The sequence below is a fragment of the Penicillium brevicompactum genome (assembly GCF_028827555.1).
Source record: "Penicillium brevicompactum strain IBT 35665 chromosome Unknown utg000003l_segment0_segment0, whole genome shotgun sequence".
NCBI lineage: Eukaryota > Fungi > Ascomycota > Eurotiomycetes > Eurotiales > Aspergillaceae > Penicillium > Penicillium brevicompactum.
The window spans coordinates 2753440-2777578 of record NW_026623206.1 but is presented as its reverse complement, the minus strand read 5'-3'; the positions used below and the strand labels follow the sequence as shown (position 1 = coordinate 2777578).

Sequence of the window (24139 nt, the reverse complement as noted above, 5' to 3'; positions counted from 1 at the left end):
CTCCACGGTGCATGAACATCGATGGGGAGAGAGAGAGAGAGAGAGAGAGAGAGCAGACATGTACGATAATGTATGTATTGTGGAGCCGAGGAGAGAAGCAGGAGAGAGAGAGAGAGAGGGAGAGAGAGAGAAGTTCTCTAGATCTACGCTTCCCAACCTGCTGGGAGCCTGGCAAACCTGGCACCCACCGGCGCCGACAGAAAGGCACTCAAGGTCTCGGCGCCTTCCGGCGGGATACCCGATTGCCACGTCAATGGCCCCGAGAGAGTCTCGGGAGGCCTTGCCGATGCAACAGCTAAGGATCAAAGGTTGCTCTGTTGTCAACCGTCCTCTCTTCAACTACTGTCTGCGATCAAGAAAAGCCCTACCTTGAGCGGTACACCCAACGATTGAACTATTTCTACATTTTGGACCGTGACAATATGACTGGGTCCACAGGCGTCCAATTCCTGGACAACACAACCATCCACGATCTATTGATCAATCTATCCCGGGATGAGGCAATCAACCTTCGAAATGTCATGGAGCGAACATTTGAAGATTTCTCCGTCGGAGGTGAACGTCAATATCAATCACAGCCAAGCTTCACCAACCGTCCAAATGGTCAAAGTACTCTATTCAGACCTTTCACATCGAATGACAGCGTGGGAACTAAGATCAGCGTCGAGCCAACGCCTGATCCTGATGGCAAAAAGGGTGCCCTCCACGGCGTCATAGTTCTCTGCGACGGTAACGGTATTCCGACGGGTCTGCTCAGCTCCGAGGAAGTCACCGGGTATCGTACCTCGATGAACGCAATGGTCCCCTTTTCTTGGAGAAAGCATGTTGACGACATTGTCATCTTCGGGAGTGGGATGCAGGCGTTATGGCATACTCGACTCATACTCACACTCCGAGGATCCGAAGTGAAGAGGATCACATATGTCAGCTCTGGAAAACACCGAATTGATGAGTTGATTCTCAAAGTTTCGAGGGAGAATGGGACGCGCTGGAATTCAGAGTGTGTCTTTGATTTTATCGGCAATACCACGTCCGACTTCCAACAGAGGCTGGAAGCGCGCCTGCGAGGCGCTGATTGTATATTTTGCACGACGCCGTCCAAGAAGCCTCTTTTCCCGATGGGCTATCTTGGGGAACGTGATGGCCGACGCCCCTTTATCTCTGCTGTTGGCTCCTGGCAGTCGGATATGATCGAATTGGACCCTGCGCTTTTGCATCTTGCTGTCGCTCCGAATTCTGGATATAACCCGATCACTCAGAAAGACGATGGGGTGATCCTCGTTGACGATCGCGAGTTCGGCCTAACAAATTCTGGAGAGCTAGTCCAGGCAGAAATAGCGGCGAGAAATGTTGTTGAGCTTGGCGAGGTAATCTCCATAATGGGGAAGGAAAAAGCCGACTTCGCGAGTGCGCGGATTGCAAAGACCAAGGAGTTCATATCAGAAGGGTTTGTTATTTATAAAAGTGTGGGCGTGAGTCTCACAGACTTGACGATTAGCAATGCCATTCTCCAGATAGCAAGGGAAAAGACAGAGCAGCCTCGTAATCGTTGAGGGCTGAAGATCTGAGGCTGGGTCCTGATTGAGTCAAATACTACACGGTGGAGTATTGAGGACCTTCTTTTGAGTAACAAGAATGATTAAGTATTATAAAAGCAGCATCTCCAACTGGCGCTGATGTAGGTGTAAATCTTAAAGTACAAAAAATATAGTGACAAGAACGTGTTGTGTAGATCATGGCGCTCTCCGTCCGAGCACTGGAGTCATAGAAGCCCAGCCGAGCCGGGTCCACTGGGTGATGATAGTTGGGATAGAAATGACTCGGGGCTGATGTAGCAGACGAGTTTCGCTGATCTGCTTGCTCTGGGGTAGACAAGACAGGGAAATGCGACAGCGGGAGCAGTTCCTGGTGACCAGAAATGCCGTAGTAAAGGCGGTCGAAACACACCCGGACAACAAAGGCATCGCGATATACCCACGTACGCCTGCCACACACACCCAGGGCAGTCATTGGTCTCGGCTGTGGGAGTCTTAATGCGTGGCTGGATAGCCTGTTCCACTTACCCAGGACCTTGTAGCCAGGCCAGGCCAGTTGGCACCGTGGCGCGGAGGGAGGCTGTGAACGGACCCCGGTAAAACCTATCTGAGGGTGTCTCAACCATCAAACGACTGGTTTCTGGGGAATGACAGACTGTCGATGATCGTCTGCTGCGGGAAGGTGCACATTGGCAATCAGACAAACCGACTTGCGAAGATCGAAGCAAGGCATAGAGAACACCGTACGACTGTCGCGGGGCGAATTGATGATAAGAAGCTCGTTTCTGGGCGCAGGAAGTTCTGTAGCACGGGCAGGGAACTCATCGCGTAGCACGAAGCCGGCGAACTGCTGACGAATGCCGTTGACTGTCAACACGATACGCGGCGGCAGTCCTTCTTGCTCAGCGATGGCATCCACTACCCTGTCAATATCTATATCAAAGACATGGGGCTTCTCCTCATGAATCCAGCTGTACCGAGCGATCTTGGCGTTGCAATCCCACTCAACACGAACGCCCGGGGGCACTGCAGACGCACCGCCGATCTGGACCAGCGCATCGGGTGCAAAGGGACTCAGCCACCGCAGAGCAACTTCCGGGTCGATATAAGGTGCACTGACATATGGGCCGTTGTCCGCGGGCGGGTCAGCGACCTCCGTACCGGAGGTTGGGGTGTTTTCACCGGTGCTGGAGGTCTGTGGCTGACCAGGGAGGTCAGGGACCGATTCAGGATCCACGGGTCTTGGCGCAGCAACAACCAAGGCGATCGCCGCCACGGTCTTGTAGGCTTGCGTCCAGTACCAGCCGGCCCACTTCTGGCGATAATAATCCTCCAGGGCCGTCAATGCTGGCTCGGTGAGGGCGGCGCCTCCAAATACAACTCCGTGTAATGGGCGCTCGAAGATCAGCAAGACGCGATTGCTTCCACCGGGATGTCTGTAGCGCGTGCAGGCTGGCATGCATGCGACGCGTGGGTCGTCCGCTCCGAAGCGCCAGTCATATGCGCCTGCGCCACCAGACACGAACAGCGAGGCTAGCGCGAGCGCAGGCTCCAATGGCATATCATTCGGGATGTACACGGGGAGGTGTGACGGGTACTGCTTGATGGCGCCGGCTGTGTTCTCCAACCCAGTGTACTGGATATCCCAGTCCGGGGCTTCGGGGGCGGCAGAAGCGGTGGCACCAGCTCTCACGCTGAACAATGCCTGCACGATGCGAGTAGCGAGACCCATGAGAGGGGCGCGCGGGGCGGAGATCTCATCGATGCCGACGACGTGCAAGATGCTGGACGCGAAAGAACCTTCGCGTCTTGCTTCCTGATTGGCTCTGTTCGTCGAGTTGGCAACGTCACGCTCAGTATAGTCAACAAGACCGCGGTCCTGGGTCACCTTGGTGTGGTGATCCAGAGGTATCAAGGGCTTTGTCTCTGCGATAGACACGATGTCGACATGCTCGGCTACCAGCGGCTGTGGCTTCGGAATGGGCTTCATGTTGACATTCTTAGGACCTTTCAGCGGCTTCTCCTCCACAATGGGCACGGTGTCGACCTGCAGCTCAGTCATACTGGATCCGGTGCTGGATGCAATCGGCTCAGAGCGCACAGCTTCAGCAACAAGAGTCATTGTGAACAGCAGGAGAGAGAAGCTGTGACGAGATAAAAGCTACTCAGGGGCATCTCCGTCACAACCAGAATTTCATTCTTACTCAATGAGGCAGCAGGTGGATCTCACAGTCAAGAGATCAGCATATCATTGGCTAACCGAATCTTGGAACGGGGAAGTGGTCCACGGTTTGCTTTCGGGGAGATTAAAAGAGATTAAACTGTGGGGTCTGCTGAAAAAAAAGCAAAGAAACCTCATTTGTTTCATCGGCGCTAGTGTTAGCCGATTCAATCACTGCGGTCTATAAGCAAAATCGTCAGTCAACATGTATAGTGAGATCTGTGTTTCTTCTGAATAAACTTGAACATACAAAATCCGCCTTGGCACTTTTATTCGCATGGTATCATCGCTGGAAATCAAACTAATTTGTACAAAGCCCAATAAAGTGTTGTACTCAAGCTATAAAATGGGCGGCGCAACGAAAGAGTCGGGAATGCCATCGAAAACCCAATTCAGGGAGTCAAAGACTTCGGAAAACCCAGCTTCACTGAAGAAAGCACCGCCTTCGTCAAACTGCGCAGGTATCATCACGGAGGTATCCTCCAAGGAACTATCTTGTGGCCGGGTCATGTGTCCTGACGGCCCAAGTATGTCTTGGTTGGCGGCAATCGCGGCAGCTAAGACAGTTAGGAATGTCGAACCGAAACTAGGCCATGAAGCACTTACCTTGCATTTCCTCAAAACTTTTCACGGGTCGGAATCGTTGTCGCCAACGCCACACAGTGTCGTAGACATGGCTCATACTCATTCGGCAGCGGACCTTGAGCTGGAGAGCATCTTCTTCCGCTGTCTCTGTATTGGTGGCATTCCACATCTGAGCTAGAATGTCTGCAAGTCGGATGGGGCGGTCATGGTCCATGACACTGATTCGACGGATAGCTGAGATTGCTCCGTTGAACAGTAACTTGCCATGAACGAAATTGATGAATCGACTAAAGCTACTCCTCAACATTTTCATGAGAGCGAAAGCGGCCGAGACTATCATCTGGAGAATGTAGTTGGTGGAATGGCCGATTAATTCACCCGGAGATGTTTCGAGGTCCAGCACTCGGCCAAGGAAAGATGTGGTTGCAGTGTAGAGTTTCATGAGGTCGTCAGTTCGCGCATTGGAGCTCAAAAACATGAAGTATCGGAAGTGCAATTCTGCGGCACGAAGATGAATCAGGTTGATTGCTGGAGCGGGCGGCGTGTTAGTCGGCTCAAATCCACCATGATGAACTCCTAGCTTACCAGAAATTCCGCTGCCAAAGTCGGCCTCCATGTCTTGTAGTTCACTCTCCAAGATCTGCACAATCACGAGTTTGTCGGCGTTGATAATCTCCGCGGGCTCTGGTTTACTACTGTACAAGGCCTTGGTTACTCTGTCGCAGAATTTTTCAATTCGCAAGCGCATGGCCAACTCATCGGGGAGTCGGTAATCAGCATCTCGCAGTGAAGCGGGCTCAAGAGCCCAATCGTATATTGTGCTCGGTGGTTGCCCGTAGCCAGTCGCAACACTATCAACCATACCAGTCAGTTTCTGTTGGGTAAGTTCGGAAAGTAACCACTCACTTTTGAGCCACAACGTTGCAAATGACCCACGTGTGTAATCGATCCTTGAGAGCTTCGCCTTGCACTTCCATGCGGAAAGTAGTGAATTCTTCTGCTTGGACCGGGCGGTGCAAACCAAGTTGCATGGCAATCTGCATCATCAAACCACTGAGCATAAATGTTGCATCGGTGCGTTGACTTGTTGTGGGCAGAGGCCAAGTGCATAGAACGCAAAGAGCCTTGACCACCCGATAATCTTGTGGAACACTAGTAATAGTAGACCACAGTAGGCGACTGAATGGCCCAGATAGGGCACTTAGGAGACCAGGCTCATGCTGAGAACGTCGGCTCGCAACACAGATGATGGTCCACGCCAAGAGGGGACAACGATTGAGATACACCTCCGGGGGCTTAGGAGGGTTCAACAGAGGAAGAAATGGATGATAGTTGGTGAAATATCTGAATTGAATCTTGGTTAGTAAAGAGTGGACAACATGGAAAACGAGCCATACAGTTCATATAGTCGGATGACTCGGCTTCTAGAAAGAGATATGTCCTCTAGTCTCCAGGAACCCTCGTCTTGTGAGATGATAGAACCATCTCTTTTCATGGTTAAGGGTGTGGTTATCGATGGATGTGTCTCCACAGGCACCGAGACATGCCGCGACTGATCAACCGCGGACTCGCGGCGTGAGAACACATCCTCAGAGCAATGTGACATCGCATCACCCGCTTGGGACTCACGCAGCTCACCAGTCTGCTCATGGTCAGAATTAGGGCCTAAACGGCGGCGGAGGTCCGCGATCTCCTTTTCCATTTCTGCATTGCGCCTGTGAAAAGAGTCAATACACGTGGAACACAACACCGATCGGCAGAACAATGTGGGGATCTACCTTCTCTTAGAGATGCGCTTGAAAGACTGTTCAACTTTACAATCGATACCAAGCCGGCGACAGCGCGAGCAAGCCGCCGCCGGGGTTTGTACAATGTCACATCTCAGCTATACAGGATTGCGAAGTCAGCACGGGTGGGAACTCGGGAAGAATAATGATGGGAATCTCATGTGGCTCACCTTTTGCTGCTTACATTCATTGCAAGCTTTTCGGCACCCACCTCGGCGCTTGCCCGTGACAGGCGGGGTGTTCTCCATTTCGCAAGATTCCGAGCTTCTCTGCATGAAATCAACAGCCGGTGGCCGGGGTAGTGTGGGGGACCGAAAGTCGGTAGTCGGGAGTGAATAATGTGGCCCATCGGGTGCCAGAATGTTCCGGTACCCCAAATCCATCAAGCTCAGCCTGCGTCCAGCCGGTATAAAACCCCATGAAACGTGAACGAATGCGCGGAGAGTCTGCCGTAAATCGGAGAAATCGGCGGAAGGGGAGAGGTGGGGGAGGTGCGAGGCTTTGAGCGCCGCTGACTTGCCGCTGCGCGCCGAGTCTCGGCAGTTGGCCTGAGGCATCGAGTCTGTTTAGTCCACACTAGGCAGAAAACAATTTAGCGTTAGGCGCCTGAGGATTCAGGGTGAAACTGGTCCGTCTTGGCACTTATGTCATCGGCGCTCTGGCCATTGGCAGTTGTACGGAGTAGGCGCACTTCAAACGTGATAGCCACGTGACCCTTTTCAGAAGTTCACCGGCATTTGTTGATAACAGATAAGAGTACTAAGGATGGTCACGTGCAAAGGTGCGTGTTCAATAAGGCAAAGTGCGTGTATAACTGCCCTATGACATTCATGGCTGCTAACTAGTACCTGCGAAATGCAAATTGGACATCCTTGTCAAACAGCCCAACTCCATCCTCTAAACCTTGTATTGACTCCATTGTAGTCCGGCCTCTAGACTTCTCCCGGTTGATTGCTTCCCACAAACGTGAGTTGTTATTTCCTCCCATTTCCTTGTCAACAGCATCCAGTCGGTTGTGCTCGCCCCCACTGGCAACCTCGTCCTCGCGTTCTGGCAATAGATCACCAGACTCGAAAAACAGGGCGGGAGGAATTGTCTTCCGTCCTTCCTTAAATACCACCTTGGATACCACGACAGCGTATAGAACAGCCTCATCACAGTCTTTCGTATCTTCGTCACTTGACCGGTGGAGGTCATTCTTTGCTGTTTGTGTCGTTGTCGAATCACTGTAAGATCCCGGCTTCACGCAGCCTTCTTTGACAAAATGGGATATCAAGTACACCCACTTGTCATCCCAATAGCACACCCGGGTCCATATCTCATAGCGTTGGAATAGCGTAAGTGACTTTTTAAACACAGAAGTGATGCCTCCAAGGGCGAAGTTGAACCTCCCTGCCGAAACGGTGTCGGGCGCATTGAAGCGAGATTCATAGTGACGAGCGCATTGGCGAAAAAGACTATAAATATGGTGACTCCGCGCAAAGTCGATATCAAGAGGGTATGTGCTGTTTGACTTGTGGCCAAAGTAGTCCATCTCGCCAAGGGTGACTTGGGATACGAACACAGTGGGCTGGAAAATGGCAAGGTTTTCACATGTAGTAGGCAAACCGGGGCGTTGGACGAGCTTATATCGGAGGAAATAAGTGCAAAAGACTCGGATCTATGCTGGGCAAATTGTGGTCAAAATATTTCCAAGGGCGCACGATGATGAAGATTGCAGCAGAAACCTTGAACATACATGCCATGAGAATGGGAATACTTTTAAGCTAAGCACGCAGAGAACTATACGAAACAAAGACAATATGAGATCCAAGAGAGTACCAACAAGCCTCTTGATCCAATTGAATGGTGTTTCGGGATTCATGGGGATGATAGATAGTTCAGCGAGCAATGACAATTTTCGCTCTCTTAAGTTGACGGAGCTCGCAGCGATGGACAGCTAATTGACTTGAGTGGCCGGGAAAAACTAACTTGTTTATATGTTTTGGAAGAAGAACAAATAGGACAATGACTACCTATCATCTGCCTGCTTGAACTTTGTACAAATAGTACTCGTGTGTATCAAGTCATCTTGAATTTCTCAACAATACATCCCTAGCATGCCCGCCTCCTAACTAGGCTGTAGGTATAGTGGAATTGACGTCACCAGATCTTCACTTGCTTTTCTATTTTGTACAACAACATTATCGAACAGTTGTATCCAGTACTTATGATCTCACTGGCATTCCCTTATTTGGCCAGTCATCATTCTCACGGGGACCTCGGGAGGCCCGCAACCTTACAAGCAAATCAGCAAGGAGCTTCTGGTGTCACACAATTGCATAGATCTTGTAAATTGTAAATCTTTAAAGCACAATAATGATCTGGTCGAAATGATCGCCTCAGAATGTCACACAAGCAAGTATATATCCACACAGCCCGTGGAGGGAAAAGATCAACAGACTTGCACTTGCCTAGTACCTGTGCAGGTGCTTAATGACAAGCCACTTTCTCAGTGTGTCTAGGTCACTTACTTCGTAGCTTTAATCTTGGAACCCACCTGGCTCTTTAGATCACCACTTATAATTGTTTTTCCTAATCCAAATTTTCGATTCTACCGGGCACAGTAGAGACCATCACCTACGCGTCTGATAAAAGCCTACACTCTCTTTCCTATGATAGAAATTGGGAGGTGTATGTTGGCGGTTGCTCCTGGTTGATCTACAATCTAGATACTATCAGAGAAGCGGGACAGGCAAGACACCTTGAAGCTAGACACAAGAGATATCTACTATCAAAGTCCTCCAGGTCAACGCTAATTTTATGTATGGTGTGCAATTAATTGGAATGCGGTTGTTTTTAAGAAGCTGACTCATTTTTTTTACACGCCCAGGACTTGCTGATCAGGGGTTGAAGTTATATCGGTTACTCTCTATTACAGAGCAAAAGAAGAATTATCAATGATGTGGTATTGAGATACATAAAAGAATCATCATAAGAGTCATCCATGGTATTCCGTAGCTCCGATGATCTGGAGAATTCGATCGTGGAACAGCTCCTTGTTAAGTAAAGAATATTTCAAAACCAGAACGAATGATCCATCTCTCATATCATTATTGTAGATTTATTGATCTACTATCCAAACATTCCATTTGTGTAACATGTCATTGAATTGTGTGACGAGCTACATATGCTGCCCTTCGAGCTCATAGACATCGGGATTTGGTTAGAAGCCCTTGCTTGAATGGTTAAGTTATATGCCTATATGTACGAGTCATGTGTAACCACACTTCTCAGCGCGTGGAATGAATGCCTCATACCTCTGAAAGTCTGTTTACAGATTTTCCACCTGTGCATAGACCATTAAGGACATTGAGATTTCTCTATCCACGTGTACTTAAGACTCAACAGGAGCGAATTTTCGATGATATCCATGGATATCCTACATGTATATTCTGACTTGCTGTCTGGTCCTACGATACGTATAACTGAGCCCTTCTTTGTTTGTATTTGAGAATGGGAAACCAAAGTATCGATGACCCAGATCTTGCATCCGATCTGGATGCTCAACGCTTACGAGGATGGAGGTTGTATTCCATGGCCGTTTGGTAAGAAAGATACTATTTCTTGCTTGCTTTGGTCAAGTTATGCTGACTCGGTATACCAGCCTATTTGTTAGCCTATATCTTGTCAATCTAGAAAGCACAGTCATCACTACGTCGTTGTTTACTATCACAAGCGATCTACAAAGCTTTGATCTAACCAGCTGGATTGTAACTGCATATTTGGTTACCTATACAGGTGAGTCAGCAGCACTGAAAGCCATTCCCCGCAGACTGAGCTAATTGGGGGAGGATTCATTGTACTATGGACTAGGGCCTGCGATATCTTCGGGTGGAGAAATACATATTTGGCAGCCATGGCCCTCTTTCTCCTGTTCTCACTAGGATGTGCAGTTTCTAAGACAGGCGTCCAATTGCACGTACGCCATATGTCCCCTTCCAGTCACATTCTGACCCGAGTTTAGGATAATATGTCGAGCGTTTCAGGGACTTGGAGGTGGCGGTACGTATTCATTGGTCATGCTATGTGTCTACCAACTTGTCCCGAAGGATAGGTTTGCAACATTCAGTAGCTTGGTCGCGGTAACGATCGCGCTGGCAACTATTACTGGACCTATAATAGGAGGCGCTCTAGGTCATGATAAAATTTGGAGATGGCTTTTTTACCTCAAGTGTGTCAATAGCGCCGGAGTACGGAGCGAATCTTACTAACGACTTGTCCAGTCTTCCTCCAGGAGCTATCGTCCTGCTTCTAGCCCTGGTTTCAATGCCGCCTGACTTTGCACAAAAACGTTCAGAGCCAATCTTTTCAGCCAAATCTTGGAAGTATATTCTTTGGCGCCTCGACCTCCCGGGCATTTTCCTCCTACTTGGTGGCTCTCTTGTGCTTGTCACTGTGCTGGATGAGACCAACAGTCATTTCTCATGGTCATCGGCCAAGGCCATTGCTCTGATAATCGTTTCCGCAGTTTTATGGATCGGGTTCATTGTCTGGGAAATCCTGGCTTCGAATGAAAAGTACCAGACAAAGCCGGTGTTTCCAAGATATTTTTTCTCCAATTGGCCTCTCCTTGGAATCTTTCTGTCAGTGCTCCAGAAGCATCAGCGTTTACTTGATGGGAATAGCTGACTCTCTGCTAGAACAAGTTTCCTCGTCGGAGTTCCTTACAACTCCATGATTGTTTACTTACCTCAACGTTTTCAGGTACTTCTCGGTGACTCCGCTTTGATGGCTGGCGCTCGTCTACTTGGATACTCTGGAGTGACCGCGTTCTCATCGACCTTTGCCATCATCATCAGCACAAAATTGCGTGTACCATTTTTACCTATTTTGATTTTTGGCGCCATGATCAGCATTGCTGGAACTGCACTTTTCTCAACCCTGCCTCTTTCAAATGAGTGGCCAGCTTCTGGGTATGGTTATGAGATAATGGCAGGTTGTGGTATGGGAATCGCGTATGGAATATCCATGTTTGCGCTCCCGTACATGCTAGACCTCAAAGACGTCCGTGAGTGCCGTTTCAAAATCAGCTTTAAGTTGCAGTCCCTAACCTGCACCTTTCTTATAATGAAGAGGAGGCCTCCGGTATTATTGTTCAGATGCGCTACTTGGGAAGTTCTGTGGGTGTATCGATTGCATCAAACATCCTCAATGGGAGGCTGAAAACTACATCGAACTTTCTTTCAAACGACGCTTCCGAAAGACTGTCTCACAACGTCGGATATATCAGCAAACTTGCACTGGAAGATCAACATCGTGTGCAGGAGAATCTTGCAGAGAGCTATCGAATTCAATTTCAAGTATTGATCGGCTTCGCAGTGGCCCAGTTAGCAGTGTCGTTTTTGCTGATTCGAAGGGGAGCGCAGATCAGGCCATCTGAGACTTGATTCCAGTTGACCAGTTCCATTTCTTGCTTTCAATACATCAGAAATTCTTTCTGTGAAACGCTTTGAATTGCTGAAGCTTGTCTACTCGTGGTCAACTTGGGGGGTTGCAGCTCCTTTAATATCAGTGACTGAACCATTTCACTGTTAGAAATAACTTGTTCATATGCTAAATCATTCTGCAAGACTGTATGGAGGAATGCTTCTTTCTTTTTCAAGAGAATGAACTGACCACCTTGGAAACAGGGTTCACATCGATAAGCATGAATTAGTGTTGCTCCGTAGAAATGATTTGAGACACATACCATTTCAATTTACTTTACTCATACTACCTTTTTCGCTCTTTATTTGTTCTATTAAGGTCTTGCGTGCTCGGTTCTGCATCGAAAAGTGTCGAGGATAGAGAGCAGACGTATTGATAACAGACTGATCTACGAAGAAGAAGCAGAGATCGCTATCAAGTAATAGGTCCTCTCTGTCCACTAAAAGCAAAAGTGGACGAGGAAAGGAAACGAAGACATGACGGGGGAAGGTCAAACCCCCTTGACTAGATAGCTCTCTCTCTCTCTCTCTTCCTTCTTTTCCTCGGTCGGTCTTTTTGCTTCGACAGTGGGAAATCTACGGTTTTGAAGTTATGTGTGCTTCTCCTCCGTAGATCAGCCTATTATCAGAGAGATCGAGCTCGATATCGGCCCTCCCAAACCATGTCACCTGACACCCACACCCCCAAGATATATGCAGTGTAATGTGAGACGGTGAGGGAACGAGAGCGAGAGAGCGAGAGGTCTCGATCCACGCCATATATCCGCGGAACCCTGACAAACCAGGCAATCATGAGCTCCAAAAAAATCAACGGGAAAGCCCTGCAGCACTTGTTGGGCTTATTTTCGGCGTCGTAGATCGGGAGCTTCGCTCTGTCTCTTTGCTTCGCCTTTTGTCTCCCATAATACATGCATCACATAATCGTGCATTCTTAATCGGGTGATTATACTTCCTCTATTCAAGTCCAGTTTGGAAGACAGAGCTGGGAGGCGAATGATGTAGTGTTCAATACATGCAAAATGCACTCCTTTGTTTGATTGCGTCATCAAATTATGCATTCATCCAACATAGGTAATCGTATAGAATTTTCAGTACCTGATGATTGGTATTATGCACAGGTGTTCCTTCTTCAAGATATCTACATAGGCCTTGGCTTTGCATAATTGGAAAATAAAGTGTATCTAATGGCCAGGGTTATTTCTACGTACAGCATAAGTCTATATCACATTCAAGTCCACAGCCAACTAAAACAAGAACCCTCACAAATCTTGTAAATTATCCGACCATTCCTTGCTCATCGCTTCCATCCAACATGTGTCCAACTCGTCGAGGAAGTCATGATCGACATTGCCCGAATCTAGGAAAAGCCACTCGGGAGCGGGCAGCCCGTCATTCGGGGCTAAGGTGTGGCCCTCTAGTTTCTGCTCGTTGCATTTCCCTCTTTCTATTGGGTCATTGGGATTGGCTGCCGTTGCCCAGTGCTGTGAGCCCAAATCGGTTGGGCCCGGATAAGTCGCTTCACTGCTGGTCTTTATCCCGCGCCCTTCTCGGCCACCGTTTTTCCCATCCTCCTCGCTATCGTCATAATATTTCGGTGAGCGGCCGCGGACGACGACGGGCTCCGAAGGTCTGCGGGCGATCAAAAGCCAAAACGGAAGCTGTGTTGTCGTGTCCAAGGCTTTAGCATAAAGATCTAGCACCAGCTGATGGTCGTTCTGGTGATTTCGGGTCTTCCCTTTCACGGTTGTGGCTTTTCCAAATTGAATGCGCTCGAAGATATGGGGAGTTATATCCTGAAGACAAACTGGATTTGGTTTACTCTTTGACTTGTCGCTCCTTGAGGAGTCATACTGAAACAGCAACTGGGAATCATCGGGTTCATCGCCCACTGTGGCAGAAAGTGCCAAAGCAAACCCCTGAATTGGGAGACGGTCGTAGTTGTTTCGACAAATATAGAGAGGAATCCGATAGATCGATGGGCAGAGAGAGAAACTGCAAGCGACAGAGAAGTAGTTCCGTCGGTAGCATGTCCATCGACCTTCCCTGACCAGGAAGCCACGCTCAATGTTCGCTTGGATATCTACATCCACCTTCATCTCAATTCCTTCGAAGTCTGCCACAATTGACTCGAAAGGAATCGTGTCTCTGAAGAATGAATCCTTTTGTTTGGAAACGCCTTTTGGCTTGTTATCAGACCATGTGCTCAAGTCACCAGGAAAAGGGGTTTGGCAGCTAGTGCTGTCCACGATTTGCTCGGCATTGAATATTTGATCTTCCAAAAATGGTGGTTCGTCACCTTCATTTGGAGAAATCTCGGACAAGAATGGTCCAGTTTGTAGTGGCGTCGCGAGTACCGAGCTCGGATAGTCTAGCGGCAGTCCTGATGTCCCATCGAAACCCTGGCTGTAGACAACGAAAAGCACAAAGGCATATCATCAGTCAAGGAAAAATTTGGATGTCCCAAAACTGAATTCTTACATTGATGGGTATTGTAGAAGGCTGTTCGGATCTTGACATAGGAAGCGATCATCCATAGTAGATTCAATCCATGAAGCATCTATTGATCAGTCAGTCAGCTCTTTCTTTCCTGGATCATGCACTTGAAGAACTGAAATGAAGAATATTTACCAATCCAGCGATCCGACTCAATCAAGGCCAGCGCAGACAATTGATCATCACTATTTGATAAAGCGGTTTAGCGGAAGACAAGAGTATAATGCAGGGGGAGAAAGTGTGGGGGAATTCAAAGCCACTTTCCACTCAAGGCACAGGCAGGAGCCATATATCATAGTTTTGGACAGTAACACAGGATGTCTTGTGCTAGGTAAAAATAACAACTTACTATGAGCTGAATGTTGGACATAGATATCCATACTCGGGTATGCTATTTGAGGCCGAAACCAAATCATACCCATCGTCCAACGGGCTCTCGCTCTCTTCTCCGCTGTAAATTCCGGTCGTATGCAAGTAATCCAGCCCCGTTTCCCTCATGTTGAAATTTCCAGTGGAGGTATCAGGGAGCAGAGACATTGTCTTGATGAGGTACCAAGGCCAGGGAACAGATGAAACCAGTTCATTTAAAATTGTTATATAAACAAGGAGCTTCACTAGAAGTGGATTGATCGTTCAAATGCAGGTCGGTGGGAATAGGGTCTTTGAAATCTAGCAATTCACTGTGATTATATACTTAAGCAATCTGGGAACTAGAACCGTCTGATTCTCGAATTTCGTCATTGGAATGTAAAACTTCTGCAGGTAGGTATAATCAAAGGTTTGAGACTTGCTTTCACGCACCGCGAATACCCAATATCAACCTTGGAATTTCCAGCGAGCCGGGAATTCGTCGTGCTTGAGCCATACAAATCCCAAAGCTCTGCATGCTACGGAATGACGACAGAAGATTAGGTTTGTTGTGGTAGAATTCAATATACAGATGGGTTGCACAGCAGTACCAAAGGCTAGATATGGAGTTGATCGACTACAATTTCATCATGAGGCCCCTTGGGTCTGCTACACAAGGCAATCAATTTCCACGATCTCTCCGATTGCTAGAATGGACCTCCAATCAGACAAAACAGCAAGCCTTTTACTGTTGTACAAGTCATGTAGATAGAGAAATCAGAATCAAGGATTTTTGAGAGGAAAAGAGAATGCTTCTGTGCCCTGCCCTTCTCGGGATACATACATGACCTGATTGATATTGAGGCGCTGTTTGTCGATCTGTCTAACGCACAGGGTTACTCAGATGACATTAGTAAACACCTTGGTCCTTCACTGCAGAGCTTGCATTGCCTGGCGGTGGGGAGATCAGCACGCCACATACAGCAATACAAATCGTGAGTGGTGGAAATACTTCCCTTATCGCCTACAAGAAGTATACTGCTGCAGACCATCGGGATCTGATGAAAACAATGGATATTGTCTTTACAGAGCGAATGATAGTAATACAAGCCCCCAAGCCTGCTTAATGAGCCGCGGTGCCCTAAGTATAGATCTTTAGGCTGATCAGACCGTGCAACATCCGCTTTTCTGTAAAACAATACAGTCACACCACCTTGTCCACTGCACATTATGATACTAGTGTCGTATGTGAATTTGGGAGCAAACCCCGATTTAGAATGATGCTGTCGGTCTAGTCTTCACGAGTCAGTGTTGTACTTAGAAAATGAGTGGAGTCCACCTTGAGACAAGAACTTGAGCAACCTTCTATGCCCGATGCGACCTGGGTAACCTGTGCCGCAATTTTTTGGCACTCGCGATTTAAAGACATCATCGAATAAGTAATGCTTGTTCAAATGAGAATTTTAAACTTGAATACAATAACTCCCATGGCTGTCGGTCGAAGTCCCATTCCAGAACCCTCAAGGAACGTACACATAGTTCCATGCTCCAATACATGGCATGGCGGCTCTCTCAATTGTGAGACCTCGCAGGAGTGAAATCATTTTTTTTGGCAAGCCCGACTACCTCCAAAATCCGACTTACAAACAACTAGGGAGTACTTCGTGCAGATATCCATGTCGCTTGAGGAATCGGCAGTGGTTGAAAATCATGCAAGGGATATCCCGAGTTGCGCAAATCGTAGGATGCCGATCAAATTTCCAACTTGCCGGTACCCTCACATCACACTTGCTATGAGGCTGGGGCGGAAGGCGGTCCGGTAATCAGACATCCCTGTAGAGATGGTTCAATCTCATGCTGTCAAAAGAGTACCCACCGGTCCTAGAGGACGAGCTTAACTAAACGCCACTTTTGACAGCCGGTCGATCTAAAGTGTTGGAGCCTACAGCTGCCTAACTTGCCCAATACTAGCGTAGTAATTAGTCATAGGTCGAAACTCGAGTGCTTTTCTCTCTCTCTCTCTCTCTCTTCTCCTTCTTTGCTCTCACGATACCTTACATTATCGTACATCTCGGCTCTCGGCGCACAGACTAGGCATATTTTCCATCTAATACTATGAATGCAGTTTTATCGTGGTCTCGGGCATGCAACAAGACTCTTTCAAGGCAACACATACATTCAAGTAGTCCTACGAGAGACAAAGTCGGGCTTTATTGACCGCTAACCTGATGAAAAGGACCTGCAGTGGCCCCTATATAGGGACCTTTTCTTTCACAGGGCTGGTGGGTCCTGAATACATGCATCTACCAAATCATTTCTTTGACGTATTTGGCATCACACATGCAAACTACATAATCTGTGCTACATCTCATGAGGCACCGGGGTGCAATATTGAGTAGGTCAGACGAAGTTTAGGCCCCCTGGAGCAAGCAGAGGTCAAAGCAGCCATATGAAATTATTTACTACTCTCAGGGAAAGGACTATGCTTCCCAGTGCGCTAATATACTGCTTAATAAACTCACTAGTCATAGCAGCGGAGAGCTTTTTCTCACCTCACCTCTTTCTCACTTCGTCCGACATTTAGTCATATTAAAGAAGTAGGGGCAATATGTATGTTTAGTGATATCAAAGGAAGTTTTGTTCATTCGAGAACTTTAGAGGTCGAATCCCCTGTAAAGGTATACACACTAAGAATCAGCAGTTTTGCTATAACAGTAGCTGCGTCAAGCCTATATGTCGCATGGAGCATCCATTGATGAAGTCTGGTTTCTCAACAGTCTACAATGGAGGGAAACTCTTGCCCAGGTGAGAGCCGACAATTCTGATTAACTTCAATTCTTCAAATTCTCGACAAGTCTCGCCCACACTAATAACGTTCATCCCTCCTAGCTGCATCCAGCAACCGCGAGAAATTCCATTAATTCTACGAAGACTAATCTTTGGGAGAGAAAAAAAACTTGTCATTCAGATTGCATGAAGAAAAAACCTTGGAACGATTGGCTTAGGTGTTGTACAGAAACCAGGGCATTCAGCACGCACAGAATAAGGCGTTTACAAAGAGTATGAGGACCTGTGGTATCAACGCCGAAAATGAGAAAATGACCGCTAGAAATGGGCTGCCTTTCCGCCGGCAACTTTGGACGTCTAGCCGTTCCCCGGCCCCCATCCGCCCACTGCCCTGCAACACCTGTCATGCACCCGCCTAGCACTTGCAGTTATCCTCCGGTCTTAATGTTGATGCTCGAATTACACATTTGTTCCCCTTTTCCTCACTAACGACTAGAACAACGCCGAAAGTGGCTCTCTTCTAGTCAAGTTCAAGCCTCTCCCTGTTCTGTTCAACCTAAGAGGTTGTATACTCAGTTGGCTTGCCTTGTCTGCTAGTAATACAATTGCTCTGCTGTCTAAAGGACAAGGCCAAGCCTTGGAAATAATGTACAAAAATGAGGCAACCGCAATATGCTTGAACCAGCGCAATGCCTTGAACAGAATTCTCGTTTAGTTAGTAAACGGCATCTTCATATTCACCATACGCCCAAAGTGCAAGAGATCATTCGACACATATCCGTTGGAGTCCAAACGGAGCTGGGACTTGCGCCCTGCAACCTGGACGATGATGAAGTCCTCATTTGTGAAGACTTGACGCATAGACTGGAATGTTCTCCAGAGCTGGTAGCTCATTGCGCTGACAGGAGACTTGAAAAAGCGCGGGGGTTCCTGCAGGCCACGGCCAAGTCTCTTGCTGTCCAATTCATATCGCTTGGCGGTTTCCGGAGACACGGTCAACTTGCGCTTGAAGGAAATATCGCCAGGTGCCACATCGATTTGGTAAGGCTTCTTGAATGGCATCAGACTTCTGACTGAGAAAAGTACGCGCATGCGCCCATCAGAGTTCACGGCCTTGATATGCCTCACCAGAGATCCGGTGCGAGTGATGAATAGTGTGCCCATGACACTCATCACAATACAAATACCACCGAAAAGAGACTTCTGCCACATTGGGAGTGGGACAATGGGATCTCGGAAAGTTGCGTTGGAGTTGTAAAGAGAGTAGGCGAAGCAGAACCCGGACAAGCCAAACGCGGTTAGGACATATGCGCGATGAGAAGGGGCCTTGAACAAAAGCACTTCTCCGCTTTGTAGTACTGTTGCTTGAAGCTTTGCAAGCGCCCGGGGATTCTTGTTGCCCTGCGGGTTCGAGGACTGCCATGCGGAATCAATGGTCCGGGGTACACCTTTGGCCTTGCTGTGAGGTGCACTAGAGTTGAAGTAGCGCCATGATGATTTTATATTTGTCTGAAAGCCAGAGCGTGCAGGGGTTCCCAGGCATTGACGCCAAAATATCCGAAGGGTAGGTAGTCTGGCGGACATTGTTGCGGTGGTCCTATTCATACTCCAGTTAGTAAATTGGCCAGTACAAGGATACGCGACCGATTGGACCCCGTCATTCCATAGGATACATTCACGGGAAACCACATCGACTGCAAGCTCGAATGACTTACCAGAAGGAGAATCAATTGACGGTGTTCTCCTCGGAAAGCGCCGACAGGCTCGAAAGCAAGCAATGCGGCAGAAAAATGTTCCCGTCCCGGCCGCCGGTGAAAGCTCCCAACGCCCTCAACACCTCCGACAGTTGCCTCGAAGTTCCTCCAAAACCGCCCCTCAAAACGAATTGAACTTGGATATTTGCGCGTCTCAACGTGGTGTGGTGGGTTCTTCGTTGATCCCGCTCGTTTCTCCCGAATCCCAGCTTCCGCGGCGAGTTGCGACACCGGCCGAAGATCTCCATCGGCAGCGCATCTCCACCATATAAAATCTCCAGACTCGCACTACACGCAATGGCAGCCAAGATTTCCGTCGGCCAGGTCCCGGCCATGTTTGCCCGACGACAGCAGCAGGCATTCGGTGTCGGCAGACGTGAGTGCAGCCCATCATCCGCAAGCAACTCTCCGCGAGACAAAGCCGCTCCGTTGAGCCCAGCTTCTGGCGGAGACATGCGGCTATACGATTGAGATACCCAAGATATTCTAACATGTTTGTTTCCTCCAGGCCTGCAGTCTACCTCCTCCCAGACCCAGAACCCCGCCTATCCTCTCTACCCCTCGGTCGCCCAACTCCTCCGTGAGAAGGGCATTCCCAAGTCCGATGTCTCCAAGATCCCAGCCTCTGGACCCAAGGGTCGTCTCTTGAAGGGTGACGTGCTCGCATACATTGGACAGATTGCCTCCGACTACCCGGCAACTCAGGCCGCCACCCTGGCCAAGCTCGCCCATCTCGATCTGAGCAACATCAAGCTCGCCCCGGCCCCTGCCCCGGCCGCGCCGGCCGCGGTCGAAGAGAAGCCCGTCGCAGCCCCTCCCGTCATGACCTCTGTCGCCATCTCCATCTCCCTGTCCGCCGTTCTTTCCGCCCAGAAGAAGCTTCAGGACAACCTTGGCGTGACAGTCCCGCTGTCCCGCTTCTTGGCCATCGCCACGGACATCGCCAACGACGACCTCCCCCGTCTGGCCAGCTTCAAGCCCTCTGCTGATGAGCTCTTCGATGAGGTTCTCGGTGCTGAGCCCGTGAACTCATCTCGCGGTGACTATTTGCCCGAGCTCAACGCTTTCGAGGCCCCTCAGACCGTGCGCTCCAAGCCTGTCACTGAGGATCTCATCGATTTCCTCAGCGCCAAGCCTTCCAAGAAGGCTGCTCCCGCTGCTTACGTTGAGACCGCATCTGGTGCGGCTTCCAATGTCTTTAGCTTGACCGTCCCTGTTGATGAGCAAGTCCGTGCCAAGGAGTTCCTTGAGCGCATCAAGACTCTGCTCTCTGTTGAGCCGGCTCGTTTGGTCCTTTAGATTTGTTTTACCATACACTCCCCTTGTTCGACTTTTTTTTTTTTTTTTTTTTTTCCAACTCATCTGAGCCAGAAACGTCGCAAGTCGAAGCTCAGTTCATGAATGTATTCAATGTAGCATAGTTAATCGGGAATTGCCTTGAAATGGATTACTTCACTCAATACATCAACGAACGACATACATCATGCCCATCATGCCCATCATGCCAAACGACGCACTCATACTCCGTACAATGGACGGCTCTGCCTCCAAATAATCCGACATACGTCACTGTCAATTGAGTCCGTTTCCATTGCTGACAAGGCATATACCCCATGAAGGCTAATGTGGTTTGAATTCTATGAAATAGAAGCAGAGGCATGGATCTTTGCCGCAAAGAGAAAAAGGGTCATTTCATCATGAAAAGCAAAGCCTGGCAACACAAATTGCAATGAGAAGTTCCGCCGCACAACGCCATAACCCAGAAATAATGAAAACACCGAGCGCCGCCGCTTAAAGCCTCGAGGTAACGTGGCTGTGAAACTGTCCAGATGGTTCTGAGGTGGCTGGCCAGTGATGCTAGCTTCGCGAACAGCCTGAGTCCGGACGCCCCAGCAAAAGGAATTGCGCGAGAAAAGAGGCGCCGAGAAAGAAAGAAAAAGCAAAAAGAGAAAGAAACCAAAGCATGCAAGGTTGCAAGGTTGCCCGTTCCGAACCAATAAGCGCCGAACGTCCAGCCGAAAGAAATGCTTGTGCCCCCGAGAGAAAATATGCAATAGATCCCCAACGCATGAGATTGTAAAAAAATCAGATCCCCCCTCAAGCCATGCAATGATGTATGCTCCAGCGAGCAGGTAAACCGCAAACCGCAAAACTCCGTGTCGAATGCAGATTAAGAGATGTGTTGATGTGGGTGGAATAGAATGAGACAGACTATCGGATGGTGCCCCATTCAGATAGCTTGCTACCTTCACGGCGGTTATCTCTTGTGGCACGTCTGTCAAAGATCTTCCAGAACCGAAGTGTTTCATCGCCTGCTCCTGTCACGACAGTCTGGCCGTCGGGACTCATGGCAAGGTACAGAACGCGGAAGGTGTGACCAGTCAACGAGACGATCTGCTCCATGCGTGGGTACTTCCAAATGACGATTTGGTTCTGGCTGTATCCGTGTGTGCTGATAATCTCGTCTGAGATCTTAGACCAAGAAAGATTGCAAACCTGGCTGCCTGTATCGACCTCTTTGATTAATGATCCGGTTGATGTGTTCCAGAATTTGATCGTGCGATCTGCTGTTCCTCCACCTGAAGCGAGAAGATGATGTTGGTGGGGGGACCAAGCAATGGCCTTGACTGCAGCGTTGTGATCCGAGAAGCGGAACAGTGGGGTTTCGTTCAGCTTGTCCCAGACCATCAACTTGTTGTCATTGCCACCAGATGCCAATTGGCCGTCTTCAGTATTCCACTTCAAGCCACAAACTTCTTGCTTATGTCCAGATAGCTTTCGAATATACTGATCGGGGGAGCGAACATCACGGTGGTAGATGAGGCGGTCCCTGGATCCGGAGGTAAGGATATGATCGTTCCATGCCAAAGCACCAACTCGGTTCGTGTGTCCGATCATGGTCCGTAGCCGACGACAGTGCTCAGCATCCCAGATCTGCACCAGGCCTTTCCCTGTGCCAATTGCAAGATGAGTTCCCTGTGTTCCACCCTGTCAGTATCAAGTCGTCTCCAGTGGGATCAAGACGAGTTGCTCACCCTTTGAATCCAGTTCACACTAGTCACCGTATCATCTTTGAGGTCGCATAACTTCGTAACTCGCCCGGAATGTGAGTTCCACATGTACACAGAATTGGCTAACCCAACGCCAAGAACATTGCTACTGCCCCAGTCAACCAGGTTCAAGTAGAAGTCATCTTGTAGATCCGGCGCATCCAAGACCTTGTATGGAACCTTATTCACATAACGAGCCTGTTTGCGGGGTGTTTCAAGTATTCGTTGGCTATCATATCTGATAGGTGAGAGGCTGTACAATTCCGAGCGAACATCCAAATTGGGTCCGTGGATACTGCGAGGAGTTTTTGAGGGCGTTGGGTGACCAGATCCTGGCCTGGAGGCTCCATAGTTGAAAAGATTCTTGTGAGGGGTTGAAGGGGTGATGCTCGCGGGAGGGAGGTTGGCAGCGATATGTGCAGGAGGCGTGTGAGATCTGGTCTTGTCATTGATCCCGTTGCTGAAGCCGAGTAATGGGTCGGCTGGTGTTGCGCTGAGGTCAGGCTGAGGAACGGTGTTTCCGAACAACTCACTCCGCAAAACCCGGGAAAACGTGCGATTGGCTTCGTCAGCTAAAACGGAGGGGTCAGTCGGCCGCATATTGATGGGTTTCAAAAATCGGGCATACTTTTCTGGAAGTGTAATTCAGAATGAGGGCCTCGTTTCTTGGCCTTGGATGGAGTTGAGGGGCAACCATCCTCATGCAGCAAGCTGTACGTCGCTTGGAGGTCTTGTCCATCGCGGTTGGGAATGAAGCTGGCTAATTGTCAGCTGCAAATCCAGAAACTTTTGCTAGCATTCTGTTTGAATGCTGCTTTCGGAGCCTGGTGGGCCAAGGGCGTCACGTACCGATCCCCATACACCCGCTGTCGCTTGCGGCACGGACTGGATACCGGGGTTCGCTCCCGCCGCGCTCCAGCTGTCTCATAGTCCTTCAGAGCCTTTGCCAGCGCGTTCGGGTCAACCGATTCCCCTCCTTCTGGTTGCTGGCGGTTGCTGGAATTGTCTGGAAAATACATTGTGCGTTTGCTCGGCATCGTTGGCGGGGTTTTGGAGCCAGGGGGGAGACGATGCTAGAGATATGGGACTGTTGCGCTTTAGCCGCCGTCTCGGCAGTCTTGCCTGATTTCTGAGGTCTGTCCGCCATTGCGATTGTCTGTCCACACCTCAGAGACAGGATGCAGCCGATAAAGCACGAGCTGAGAGTTGCATAAGAGTGATGTGAGCCGTTCGCCAATGAGGACCTAAATTCGTGTATGAGGTTGGGTGTCTTTGAAGGGCGGATTCACAGCTCTGTTGTTTGTTTCGGTGGAGTCGGAATGCGGGCCTCAACCGATGATGCTCGGGTGGGAAGACAAAGGATCGAAACGCCAACGGACCCTGATTCACCAAGCCGATCGACAAAGAAGTTTCTGAAGACCTGCGGCATATGAATGAATGAGTGTCTCTTCCAAGGGAGTGACGGAGTTGCGCAGGGCGACTCTCTGGGTCACGCGTCGGGTACGCTAATCCCGATTAGGTCACATCAGCATCAACACTCTCCGTCAAGCGCAAACCCATCTTTCATCTAACAACATCCTCCAAATCATTGTTTGAGTCGATCTGACTCCGCAAGTGAGCCGCCTCTTCTTAATATAGTATTAAGGTAGTCTCATGCCCGTTGCCGAGATTCTGGGAGACACCTCCATGTCAGCATGCCTTTGTTTAGATTGAGACCAACTGGAAAGAAACGCGCTTATGTCTGATTGCCCAGCGGACTTGGAAGTGGGGGGATATAGTATGACCTTTGGACGCGAGATCCAATTACACTTTACTCGTTTAGACCTCCTTTCGCGCTGCTATACGCGCCCGGGACGCGACGCGGCGAAGCTTGGGCCATGGCAACGAGATTCTATCTCTGCACATTCTACTCCGTACGAGTACGGAGTACGGAGTCGGGAGTACGGAGTACGGGAAGAGCAGTCCCACAAGACATCTAGTGTGGGGAATATGTCAAAGCAATCAAGCTCATTGTGAAATCATATTAATGTTCCGGACCGCGGACTCCATTGTACTCTAAATGTGTTGAAACACACCTAGTGAGTTTTGTCTCCAATTCTCATCACTCCACT

The 24139-nt window shown here is 49.1% G+C and overlaps 9 protein-coding genes across 9 annotated transcripts; 4 read left to right on the top strand and 5 right to left on the bottom strand.

Moving 5' to 3' along the window:
* Positions 1-422: 422 nt before the first annotated feature.
* Positions 423-1553, top strand: N7506_004943 (uncharacterized protein; the record flags this gene model as incomplete). Its single annotated transcript, XM_056954237.1, has 1 exon — positions 423-1553. One exon carries the CDS (start codon positions 423-425, stop codon positions 1551-1553), a length of 1131 nt encoding a protein of 376 aa, XP_056813126.1.
* A 928-nt stretch (positions 1554-2481) lies between these two features.
* Positions 2482-3693, top strand: N7506_004942 (uncharacterized protein; the record flags this gene model as incomplete). The annotated part of the gene is made up of 3 exons (XM_056954236.1): positions 2482-2817; positions 2978-3120; positions 3168-3693. The coding sequence occupies 3 exons, from the start codon at positions 2482-2484 to the stop codon at positions 3691-3693; spliced, it is 1005 nt and encodes a 334-aa protein (XP_056813125.1).
* Positions 3694-4095: 402 nt separating this feature from the next.
* N7506_004941 (transcription factor domain-containing protein) lies at positions 4096-6685 on the bottom strand (the record flags this gene model as incomplete). Its single annotated transcript, XM_056954235.1, has 6 exons — positions 4096-4313; positions 4363-5192; positions 5248-5685; positions 5739-6056; positions 6120-6221; positions 6336-6685. 6 exons carry the CDS (start codon positions 6683-6685, stop codon positions 4096-4098), a joined length of 2256 nt encoding a protein of 751 aa, XP_056813124.1.
* A 284-nt stretch (positions 6686-6969) lies between these two features.
* On the bottom strand, positions 6970-7662 carry N7506_004940 (uncharacterized protein; the record flags this gene model as incomplete). Its single annotated transcript, XM_056954234.1, has 1 exon — positions 6970-7662. The coding sequence occupies one exon, from the start codon at positions 7660-7662 to the stop codon at positions 6970-6972; it is 693 nt and encodes a 230-aa protein (XP_056813123.1).
* A 2527-nt stretch (positions 7663-10189) lies between these two features.
* N7506_004939 (major facilitator superfamily domain-containing protein) lies at positions 10190-11557 on the top strand (the record flags this gene model as incomplete). The annotated part of the gene is made up of 4 exons (XM_056954233.1): positions 10190-10341; positions 10394-10687; positions 10811-11178; positions 11244-11557. The coding sequence occupies 4 exons, from the start codon at positions 10190-10192 to the stop codon at positions 11555-11557; spliced, it is 1128 nt and encodes a 375-aa protein (XP_056813122.1).
* Positions 11558-12855: 1298 nt separating this feature from the next.
* N7506_004938 (p53-like transcription factor DNA-binding) lies at positions 12856-14130 on the bottom strand (the record flags this gene model as incomplete). Its single annotated transcript, XM_056954232.1, has 2 exons — positions 12856-13999; positions 14075-14130. The coding sequence occupies 2 exons, from the start codon at positions 14128-14130 to the stop codon at positions 12856-12858; spliced, it is 1200 nt and encodes a 399-aa protein (XP_056813121.1).
* A 3805-nt stretch (positions 14131-17935) lies between these two features.
* N7506_004937 (uncharacterized protein) lies at positions 17936-18808 on the bottom strand (the record flags this gene model as incomplete). The annotated part of the gene is made up of 1 exon (XM_056954231.1): positions 17936-18808. The coding sequence occupies one exon, from the start codon at positions 18806-18808 to the stop codon at positions 17936-17938; it is 873 nt and encodes a 290-aa protein (XP_056813120.1).
* Positions 18809-19275: 467 nt separating this feature from the next.
* pdx1 (uncharacterized protein) lies at positions 19276-20277 on the top strand (the record flags this gene model as incomplete). Its single annotated transcript, XM_056954230.1, has 2 exons — positions 19276-19354; positions 19487-20277. 2 exons carry the CDS (start codon positions 19276-19278, stop codon positions 20275-20277), a joined length of 870 nt encoding a protein of 289 aa, XP_056813119.1.
* Positions 20278-21189: 912 nt separating this feature from the next.
* Positions 21190-23065, bottom strand: N7506_004935 (WD40 repeat domain-containing protein; the record flags this gene model as incomplete). Its single annotated transcript, XM_056954229.1, has 4 exons — positions 21190-21966; positions 22014-22600; positions 22657-22784; positions 22878-23065. 4 exons carry the CDS (start codon positions 23063-23065, stop codon positions 21190-21192), a joined length of 1680 nt encoding a protein of 559 aa, XP_056813118.1.
* Between the last annotated feature and the right edge of the window lie 1074 nt (positions 23066-24139).